The 11,831-nt window shown below is 39.8% G+C and overlaps 1 protein-coding gene across 1 annotated transcript; it reads right to left on the reverse strand.

Moving 5' to 3' along the window:
• Positions 1-718: 718 nt before the first annotated feature.
• On the reverse strand, positions 719-2,131 carry LOC141097513 (uncharacterized). The gene is made up of 2 exons (XM_073584737.1): positions 1,911-2,131; positions 719-1,748 (listed from the first exon to the last, which is right to left on the reverse strand). The coding sequence occupies exon 2, from the start codon at positions 1,733-1,735 to the stop codon at positions 1,046-1,048; it is 690 nt and encodes a 229-aa protein (XP_073440838.1). The 5' UTR covers positions 1,736-1,748; positions 1,911-2,131; the 3' UTR covers positions 719-1,045.
• Positions 2,132-11,831: the final 9,700 nt, after the last annotated feature.

The raw sequence follows: 11,831 nt of genomic DNA on the forward strand, positions 1-11,831 counted from the left end.
GCTAAGCATAATATGGAGGTTGTAGAACAACATATGCTCCCATCAAGACAAATATTTAAGAATAGGCCTTGTATATTTCAGCAAGACAATGGTAAACTACATTACATACTGCATTCATCACAACAAGATGGCTTCAGATAAGAAGAGGTCTGGTGATGAACTGGCCACATGCTGTCCAGACCTTTCACCAATAGAAATCATTTGTTGAATAATGAAACAAGAAATCTGGTGAAAAAGCTACAGTGGAGCTAGAATGTTACGTTCCTCTTCCAAAACTGCAAATATTGGTCTCTTCACTTCTCAAACATTTGCAGACTGTTGTAAAAAGAGGGGACGTGATACAATGGTAGACACGGCAGAACTCAAGAAAAACAAAATAAGCATATACCCTGTATTAAGAAATTAAGTAAATAGTAATAGTACATGTAAATAACATAGGGTACTTAGTTTACACTATTCTGATACAAAAAGCGTAAAAGCCATCGGTTTTTGTTTTCCTGGGTTTTGGCTGTGAAATAGGCACACAGCCGCATTTCATCTATATAGCTTCCCATGGACAGGTGTCTGAACGGTCGGACCTGGGTCCTGCTGTGCCCTTATCTATAATGAGGTCGGCTGACACAATGTGAGGTTTTAATACTAAAGATAGGATTGTCCCGATTGGGTACACCTGGTCGCGTTGGGATGGCTTTTACGCTTTCTTGAACAAAATATTATTAACCCTCCGTCAGGCGCAATATAGATTCTCCTCAGTTCATGCGCAATGTGCCTGACAAGCACAGGTCAGAAAACCACCTATAGTAGCTACATATTTCAATTTCAGGACTATAGAAGTAGTCAGTGACCTTCATAGGAATGTATTAAAAGAGATTACACCAAATCAGATGCAAAAAAAAACATTTATTAACCATAAACTTATTAAAACTAAAAGTACCACTTTTCGGTAGTACCGCCAAATAGGCTCCAGTTATCTTTACTTAACTATTGCTTAAATATAAAATTATGGAAAAAAACTTAAAGGATATTGCACTTAGATGTTACTTAATTATTTTCTACTCATCTTCAGTGGTTTCAATTGCAGCAGAAGATCATCGAAACGGAGGCAACGGATCAGGACTTTGAATCGTTTCAGATTCATCACAAGGCTGAATTTTTCGATGCCATCACCGTCTGTCCCCCACAGCTCCTCCAAACTTTGCCTATTTGCTCTGAAAGCACCAGCTAGGTATAACAAGCCAATAAATGCCTTGAGTTCAATCACATCAGTGTTTGTGATGTCCCTCTCTCTGGAGAATTGCTCTTTGATTGTGTCAATATACTGGTTAGTGAACCGAACAATAGTTTCCAACATGCTATCTGTAATTAGATTACTCCAACATTCCACTGCAGTTTTAGCTTTTCTAGCACTTCCAATAACTCCAGGAAGGTGTGTAATAATATTGTGGGATTCTCTGCGCTGTTTGTTCTTGGGTGCCTTTTTGTTCCACTTTGTATTTTTATCTTTGCCCAAATAATAAGCTAGATCTGTGTCTGTTTCCTCTGTATCCGTGTCATCACCATCCTGCTCTGTTCCAGAATCAGTGTTACATTCTGCTACCTCATCTTCAGATGAAATGTCACTAGATTCCTCTAAATCCTCAGTTACTGCTGGTTCTTCCTCATCATCTTCTAACAAAAAAATCTTCATTTCTTCTAAATGAAGGGGTTTAGATGAATCATACTGTTTTCTGGCCATTGCAGCAGAAAATCTGAAGCAAGAGAGAAAGAGTATGTGTTAGGGCGCAATGTGCCTTAGAAGCCACCCTCCTTTTGTCTAAGAAAACAGTACTTATGTACACTAACTTAGCATTAATCCTTCATAAAACAAGCTAAATACACAATCGTGATGAATAAAAAAAGAAAATACTAACCTTTCAATTTGTGTTGAAATCAGGCGCAATGTGCCTGAGAAGCCAAAGTGTTGATATCTGCTCACTAGAAGGTCTGCTGAGTCACTGTGATATCAGGTTTCACAGAGCCTGTAGAGTCAGGAGATAACTAGGAGGGGTGGGCTTTTCTGATAAGTGGGCAAGGAGAGAGAAGTGAAACTAATTACTGTGTGCCTGTCAGATCTATTGCGCCTGACGGAGGGTTAACAATGTACCCTATGTTATTTACATGTGCTATTACTATTTCCTTATTTATTTATTACAGGGTATATGCTCATTTTGGGGTTTTTGGGTGTTGTCTGCGTTGAGGTCGGCTGACACAACATGAGGTTTAGGGTGAGTGCACACGCTGCGGATTCACCTGCAGCTTTTTCCACACGGATTTGTAAGTAAAACCGCAGGTAAAGTGACCTGCGGTTTTCCTGCGGATCTGCCAGCGGTTTTCCCCTGCGGTTCGACACTTGGACAATGGAACAGGTGGCAAACCACTGCAGAATCCGCAGAAAGAATTGACATGCTGCGGATTTAAAACCGCAGCAAATCCGCACAGAAAAATCTGCAGCGTGTGCACTGCTGCTTTTAAATCCCATTGGCAAACATGGTACTGTACAATGTCTGCGAAACTGCTGCGGATCCGCCGGGCCAAATCCGCTGTGGATCCGCAGCAGAATCTGCAGCGTGTGCACATATCCTAAAATACTAGGGTTAGGATACCTTGTCACTATTACACGTACATTTCCTATTTACTTACTAGAGAATATATGCTCATTTTGTTTTTCTCTTTAGTTTCGTCCCAGCGGGAACATGCTCCTACACATTGCACGTGTACCAAATTATGTTCCTGCTCATTTCTTTGGTTCTAATGGTAGACATGGCTCCTCCACAATGTTTTAGAGATGTGTTGCTGCCATCAATTTCTAAACAAGTTATTTTTTTCAAGTGAAATGGAATAATATCTATTGTTCACCTTCTGACATGTGCTCTATATTCTGCTTTGAACAAAAATAAGTACTATGGCTCTAAGAGCTTTCCAAATGTCGGCCTTTTTGTGTTCATTACATTTTACACAACGTACTAACGTTTTTTTGCAATTGGGGTTGTACATTCAGCTTGTTCAGATTCTCTCAGATTACATCATACATTGCAATTTTATTAAGATATTGCACAAAATACATAAAGACAATTGAAATCATTTTTTCCCTTATTCCTTCGTATTTCAATTACATTACTTCCATTGGCTCATACATGCAATCTTCAGGATTATATTTGGAAGCATGAGACAATTGTGAAGAAAATGATTTTTTCTGATTGCCTGGGATACCGTAATGAAGATGTCTCATATAAAGGACCCTAACTCAAGTTATGATGTAGAAGACGAGGCAAAGGTCAGCCCCATTCAGTGTGTATACGTATGAAGTTTTAATACAGACAATCACATTTTAACACTTGCATTATTCATCATGTCTGTCAGTGTGTTAGGGCGATGGAACAACAAAAGGAATGCATTTTAAATAACCTGCTGAATGATTATCATTGATTTCTAAGTTCGCACTAACATCGATCCTCTACCATATGGAGATAAATGTATTAACAAAGAGGTTCATTGCCTGTGACTTAAGAAAATGAAGCAATTTTAGGAAACAGGATTCAGATATGAATATAATTTATCAAGGTCTTGGATGTAATTTCTGAAATGCTCTGTTGGCATGCCTATATTTGTAATTATAAATTATTATTCATAAAGGAAATAACTATTCTAAAAAATATAGCTGCAGTGCATATTTTCCTCCAGTTAGCTTTTTTTTTCTTTTAAAGAGCAGTATAATTCTTTTGGAATATATGTCAATTTCATTACAAATCATAGAGATTTCCTGAAAAATATAGTGGTGCTAAACATTGATAAATGTGTGAAGCTACTCTGATTTATTCAGAATATATCAAAGAAAGTACATCAAAGAATCTGACCTGGTCCAGATATCTACATTCCATCCTATAAGGCTATGTGCACACGTGCAGAATTTCCATGGCAATTTTGCAACTCCCCGCCGCGGGAAATTTGCATGCGGAATTCCTGTGAAAAACTAGCGTTTTGCAAGCGTAATTAGCTTGCAGAATGCTAGCGTTTTCCAAGCGATCTGTAGCATCACTTGGAAAACTGATTGACAGTGCTTAACAAGTGTGATCAACTTTTTACTATTGATGCTGCCTCTGCAGCATCAGTAGTAAAAGACAGAATGTAAAAAATAATTTAAAAAAAATGTTATTCTCACCTTCCGATGGCCCCCGATCTGCTCTGTGGCGCTCCCAGCATCTTCCGGTCCCAGTAATGCGTTGCACGAAGGACCTGCAATGACGTCACGCTCGCAAGAGCACGACGTCAACAGCGGTCATTCGCGCAAAGCATTACTGGGACCGGAAGATGTCGGGAGCGTGGTGAGAAGCAGGAAGTACTCCGGTGGCCATCAGAAGGTGAGACAATATTTTTTATTTTTATTCTATTTTTTACAGAATTATAGAATTATAGTACCCAGGGCCTGGAGGACAGTCTCCTCTCCTCCAGACCCTGGGTATCATCCGCACATGAAGCGCTCACTTCATGCATGGTGGGCATGCGAAAAATGAGCGTTTCAATGCAATCCTATGGGTGCGGAATCCCGGCGATTCTGCAAAAAGAATGAGCATGCTGCGGATTTTTCATTGCGTTTTAATGCAATGTTGCAGTGACCAAAAAAAACGTAATTCTGGCGTTTTGACATTTTTTTGCTATGCCATTTATCGATCCTATTAATTTTTTTATATCTTGATTGGGCGATTCTGAATGCGGTGATACCAAATATGTGTTTTTTAATTTTTTTTAAATTGCTTTATTTTGAATGGAGCGATAGGGGGATGATTTGAACTTTTATATATTTTTAATTTTTTAAAAAACATTTTCTTTTTACTTTTCACTTGCTTCAGTAGTCTCCATGGGAGACCAGAAACTGCGATCTTCTGATCACATCTGCTAGACACAAGCGATGATCAGTGTAGCAGAAATGCTGACTTGCTATAAGCGCCGACCGCTGGGCGGTGTTCATAGCAATACAGTAATGATAACCACAGGGGTCTCCTGCAGACCCTGGGCTGTCATGCAAACCCATCGGCGACCTGATGCCCCAGCGCCGATGGACGGGATTGGTGACGAGCTTACGGCGCAATCACATTAAATGACACTGTCACAGATTGACAGCGGCATTTAACAGGTTAACAGCCACAGGTGGATTGAGATTCCAACTGCCGCTGTTAGGGCTACATGTCAGCTGTTCAAAACAGCACAACACCGGAGCACACATCAAAGGGAGATACACTGTACTGTGCTGTACATGTACAGTGCATGTCGTAAAGCAGATAAAGTGCAGTTGCTGCAGTACAACTCAGATCAATCAATTGACAGCACTATAACTATGCAAATACAGCACTTCCCTATCACTTGAATCTTTGAAGTATTTTTTAGTGTCAGGGGTAGCACTGGAGAGGTCATGCAGATCCCACCGATGCCACCAATTTGTCAAGGGGAGCAATCAGGGAATCATGCAGATCCCACATCTGCCACAAATTTGTCAAGGGAACCAACTGGGAGATCATACAGATCTTACCGCTGCCACCAATTTCTCAAGGAACACAGCCGAGAGAGAGCATGCAGATCCAGCTCGTCTGCTACCAATTTGTCAAATAGAACACAAATGTCAGGGAACAACACTCTACTGCCTCCAATCATCAGGACAATTATGCAATTGATGAACAAGGGATGGATGAGGCCACGGCTGTTTCCACTATTAGGCCAATTATTGGGGAACTCACAGTAAGCATCTAGTATATACACATCCGATTCCAGCACGTGGAATATATAAAGACCCAAGTACGGTCACTGCCAACTCCACAGTAATAAAATGAGCAAGCTGCCACCATCAATTGTTTATACAGGCCGATTGGACACCTGTCACAGATAGCATATTGCTTCATGGGTGCGATTTATAGAGAAAGGGGAGCAAAGCTATTAAATGTTATATATTTTATCCAAAAAGTAGGCAGTTTATAAAAAATATAAAAAGATGTTGCAAAATGGACAAAACAATACAATATAAACAATTACATAAAAAAAGATAAACAGAAAAAATTTACTAAACTTGATGTCGCAGGATTGGCTCTGGCTTTTCTGAAGGGAAGCTCTTCTTTTTATGGGAACGGACAGAACTACAGCAAACTATAGCTCCCTGGACTGACAAAGATTACAGTTTGGAATTTGCTTTTATTAACACAAGTTACACCCATATACCTCCCCTCTGGTGACCTATAAGTGGGCTGGCCCTTAGAAAATTACAGGATCCCCATATTTCATGATATCATTGGCCCTGGAAGTCCTGTCATGTTTCCTATCACAATTTTACCTTTCTATAGAAAGGAAACATGGAATGAATAGCATCATTCATTTGAACTATATTAATTTGAAAGTGTTACCGCCACAACCCAGTGACGTAAAGCAATGATTTACATTCCTTAAATATTGTCAGAGTGCAGATAACTGGAAAATGGCATTGCTGAGGAGTCTGGAGCAGAGCAGCAGCCAGCGGGGAGAGGTGAATATTTAATTTTTTTTATGTTTGAAGCATTATATGGGGCCCATCATATACTGGAACATCATATGGGGCCCATTATATATGGAGCAATATATGGGACTCACCATAGACTGAAGCATCATATGGGACTCATCATATACTGGAGCATCATATGGGGGCCATGCTGTATGGAGCATTATATGGGTCCCATTATATATGGAGTAATATATGGAGCCAATCATACACTGTATGGAGCATTATATGGGGCCCATTATGTATGGAGCAATACATGGGGCTCATCATATACTGTATGGAGTATTATATGGGGAACATTATGTATGGAGCAATATATGGGGCTCATTGTGTATGCAGCAATAAATGGGTCTCATTGTGTATGGCGCAATATATGGGGCTCATTGTGTATGGAGCAATATATGGGGCTCATTATGTATGGAGCATTACATGGAGCTCATTATGTATGGAGCATTATATGGGGGTCCATTATACTGTTTGAAGGTCATTATATGGGGGATATTATGTATGGAGCAATATAAGGGGATCATTGTGCATGGAGCGATATATAGGGTTCATTTTGCATGAAGCATTATATGAGACCCATTATGTATGGAGCATTATATGGGGCTCATGTATGGAGCAATGTATGTGGTCCATTATTATGTAAGGTCAATTATACTGTATGGAGCTCATTATTTTGTATGGAGCACTGTGTGGTGCCCATAATACTGTATGAAGGACTATACTGACCGGTTTCTGAGCTATCGCTATCACTCATGATGTCGCAAGGTTCAGTCCTAGGGCCCCTGCTCTTCTCCATTTACACCTTCGGCCTCGGATAGCTCATAGAATCTCACGGCTTTCAGCATCACCTCTATGCTGATTACACAAAGATCTACCTCTCTGAACGAGATATCACCTCCCTACTTACCAGAATCCCACAATGTCTGTTGCTATTTCATCCTTCTTCTCTGCTAGATTTCTAAAACTTAATACAGACAAAACAGAATTCATCATCTTTCCCCCATCTCACTTGACTCCCCCAATGAACCTATCCATTAAAATAAATGGCTGTTCACTCTCTCCAGTCACACAATCTCGATGCCTCGGGGTAATCCTTGACACTGATTTCTCCTTCAGACCACATATCCAAGCCCTTTCCACTTCCTGATGACTTTAACTCAAAACTATTTCCCGGATCTGTACATTCCTCTACCAAGACTCTGCAAAAACCCTAGTCCATGCCCTCATCATCTCCCGCCTTGCCTACTGCAACCTCCTGCTCTGTGGCCTCCCCACTAACACTCTCGCTCCCCTCCAATCTATTCTAAACTCTGCTACAAGTCTAATCCACCTGTCCCCCCAGCTAATTTGCCAGCGTCTCCCCTCTGTCAATCCTTGCACTGGCTTCCCATTACCCAAAGACTACAGTTCAAAACCCTAACCATGGCATGCAAAACCATCCACAACATGAGGCCTCTATACGTTTGTGACCTCGTCTCCTGATAATTACTTGCATGCAACCTCCAATCCTCACAAGATCTCCTTCTCTAGTCACCTCTTATCTCCTCTTCCCACAATCGCATACAAGATTTCCCCTGTGCATACCCCCTACTCTGGAACTCTCAACCACAACATATCAGACTCTCGCCTACCATGGAAACCTTCAAAAATGCCCGAAGACCTACCTCTTCTGACAAGCCTACAACCTGCACTAACCACCGATCCACCAAACCACTGCATGACCAGCTCTACCCTCGCCTACTGTATCCTCGCCCATCCCTTATAGATTGTGAGCGCTCGCGGGCAGGGTCCTCTCTCCTCCTGTACTAGTCGTGACTTGTATTATTTAAGATTACTGTACTTGTTTTTATTATGTATGCCCATCTTTGCATGTAAAGTGCCATGGAATAAAATGTGCTATAATTAATAATATCAATAATAATGTACAAAATAAGTGAAATCTATTGCATTGCACTACACTTATATTTCTCTGTCCTATCTGTGCATCATGAATTGTGGTATGTGTTAAAAGGGGCCCACGAAAACCTGGAGCTGGACCTGAGAATAGCAAATCAGCAAGGAGACAAAACACTTTTTCACACAAATGTAATTGCAATAACTACCCCTTTATGTAATATAGGAATCATTTCACAATTATCCTCACCCCAAGGAAAAAAAACAGATAAGGCACAAAAAGTTGGATCTGGTGAGGAGCAATGACCATCTTGCCTGTTTAAGTTTCAGATGCTTAGCAGATTCCACATGTAAAAGATTTTCATGATTGTGATTACCATGAACAGATGTACAGCCCCATCCAACAATTGTCTCCAATCTTCAAAAACCAACTTTATTGCCAAGAGTCCCCTATGACCAATATCATAGTTTTTATCACCAGGCAAAAGTTTTTTTTTTAAAGCATGCACACATACGCCATTTACTTGGAGATGCACCCTGTGACAATACATCCCCCATCCCCATTACAGGCACATCAACCTCTATAATGAACAGCTCAGTGATGACAGGTTGTATAAGAATTGGTGCAGAAGCAAAACATTTCTTTAAGGTATCAAATTCCTCACTGGCCAGACTGGACCATTTGGAAAAGTATGGTCCTTTCCTGGACATATCCTTCATAAGTTTGGCCAGTACCGAAAAGTTTTTGATGAACTTACAGTAGTAGATGGTGAAATCTAAAAACCTTTGTAAAGTCTTTAAATCCTCGGGACAATTCCAATCCAGTACCACCTGGACTTTTGCTGGATCCATGCAAAAACCAGTGGACAATAAGTAATAACTCAGAAAAGGAGTCTCCTGAACTGAGAACATACATTTCTCTGGTCTGACAAATAATACATTGTCTCTGAGTATCAGGAAGACCTCTTGACATGTACCTGATGTGACTCGAGGTCAGCCGAATAAATCAATATGTCATCAAGATAGATGACCACAAATCTACCTGCCAGGTGACTAAAAATGGGTGCTAACCAGGTTCCTAGAACTAGTGGCTACCTGGTCTATCCCTGTCCCCCAGATTACTCCTAAAGGTGGAGACAACAGGTTCTTGTGCCTTGCAATGCTGCTATATCTACCCTGATCTGTCCCCTCCCCTACCCAGGGTATTGGGAAGCTGGAGTGTATAGGAACACAATAAGCAGACAAAGACGGGAAAATGGGCAGGAATAAATGAAAATACCAAACATACAAAATGCACACACCAAACAACAAAGTTGGACACAGGAGTTAAAGGAAGAAGAAACCAAATAGGAGAGGATGAGGATATACACACAGGGAAAACTGCAAGCAACAATATCCTGAACAATCTCCAAATGTAAACTCCAAACACTAACCTCCAGCTCCAGAACGAACACTGACAATAACTAACAGTAAGAAGTAAAACAGTCAATCCCTAAGTGCCATAGGTGAGCATATACAGCAGAGGTGAGTCACCAACACTGAACAGCTGAGATAATCCAAGTAGGAAAGCTCCAGGAGCCTCAACTGAACAGAATAACACTTGCACTGCTAGCAGGGGAAAACCCTGCACTACTTAATATGATGATAAAGTACTTCTAACCAGTGCATAGTGCATGAAACCAGACACCACGGTGTTCTGGCCCCTCCCGATCATGGTATCTCTGTGACAGTATATAGGAAAACATGTAATGCTCTGATGAGCCTAAGGTTGAACTATTTGGCTATAATTCCAAAAGGTATGTTTGGTACAAAGTTAAAATTGTGCATCAACAAAAGAATGCCTTACTCACAGTGAAGCATGTTGGAGGCAGTGTTATGCTTTGGGGATGTTTTTCAGCTGCTAGAATTGGGAATATAGTCCAGGTGGAGGGAATTATGAATCGTTCGAATATCAGTCAATTTTGCATCAAGACCTCTGAAAAAAGCTCAAAATCAAGAGGAATTTCCCCTTTCAGCATGACAATGACCCTAAACATACCTCTAAACCAATGAAAGAATGGCTTTACCAGAAGATCAACATTTTTGGAATGGCCCAGCCTGAACCCACAGTTAAATCCAATTTAGCATCCATGGGTGACCTAAAGAGGGCGCTGTAAACAGAGGATGCCCTTGCAATCTGATGGATTTAAAGTGAGATTGCAAGAAAGAGTGGGAAAAGATTGTGAATTTTAGTCGTCTCATGCTGATAGACTCCTACTCAAAATGACTGAATGTTTTTATAAATTGAAAGGGTAAAGTTATTAGTTTAAAGATGTGTATATTTATGCAAACACATTATTATTGTTCTTTATTTCTCTTTTTCCGAAAAGATTTCAATGTATTTTTCATTTGACTTGCACAGATTACGGGTGACATTAACAAGCTAAACATTTCTGAAAATATTCTTCTTAGTATGATATTTTTACCTAACAAAAAATTATAATGTATTAAAAGAATATTCTTCTGTTCATGTTTCTCAAGTTATTTAAATATTTATTTTATTTCAAAATAATCAGTTAACTTGGAGCATGATTGAATATCTGGTGCTCTATATACTGTACAGAAATTCCAGGAGTAAAATACATGTTAATCTGTTAGGAAACTGCTCTTTATTAGGCATCTGGTGATTGCATTTGTAAGGAAATAGTGCCATCTCTCAGGCATCCTCAAACCTGTTCTACAGCAGCAAAAGAGAAGCTTTGAAAATGATTAAATTATAATAAATCTCATAGACATATTTGACATTTTAGTTTAGAAATGAATACTTGGATGGTCGTGTTCAAATTTCATACATGAATGTTATAGTAAAGTAAAAACAGGATAAAAGAAACAAAAAGAATAATATTCTTACATTTTTAATAAAAAGTAGTACATCTGTGGTAGCTATACTTACCTGATCATGCTGTTTGGAAGATCGATGGAGGTCTTCATATAGAATCTTTACCATGTCTGGAAGTTCAACTCCTGAGCAGTGGTTGTTATGACCTACACTAAAAAATTACTCTGTGCATGCAACATTCTGTGCTGGCATGTTTCCCAATATATTGGAATTTTACCGATACATACTTCCAAATCACTTTGTAGACATAGGAGTAAATTGGGAAGTTTTGGCTTCTTGCATTCCGCAACACAACATAAATATATACATATTGTGAATAATGTAAAACATTAATGGTAATAATACTGTCATGAGTCCATCACTCATGGTATCCTAGTGATACAGTTAGGGGCAGCTCACCCATTCAGTTTCAGTTCTGTGCTTACTAGTGACCTATTACATGTACCATACTGCTGACATGCTGTCTGATCATGTTTACATACTATATGTAGCTTAGCT

The sequence above is a fragment of the Dendrobates tinctorius genome, unplaced genomic scaffold (assembly GCF_039654945.1).
Source record: "Dendrobates tinctorius isolate UK_male_01 unplaced genomic scaffold, ASM3965494v1 ptg000084l, whole genome shotgun sequence".
Classification (NCBI taxonomy): domain Eukaryota; kingdom Metazoa; phylum Chordata; class Amphibia; order Anura; family Dendrobatidae; genus Dendrobates; species Dendrobates tinctorius.

Bases quoted from the DNA above. Each gene is read 5' to 3' on its own strand.
- LOC141097513 (XM_073584737.1), bottom strand. From the start codon at position 1,735: ATGGCCAGAAAACAGTATGATTCATCTAAACCCCTTCATTTAGAAGAA.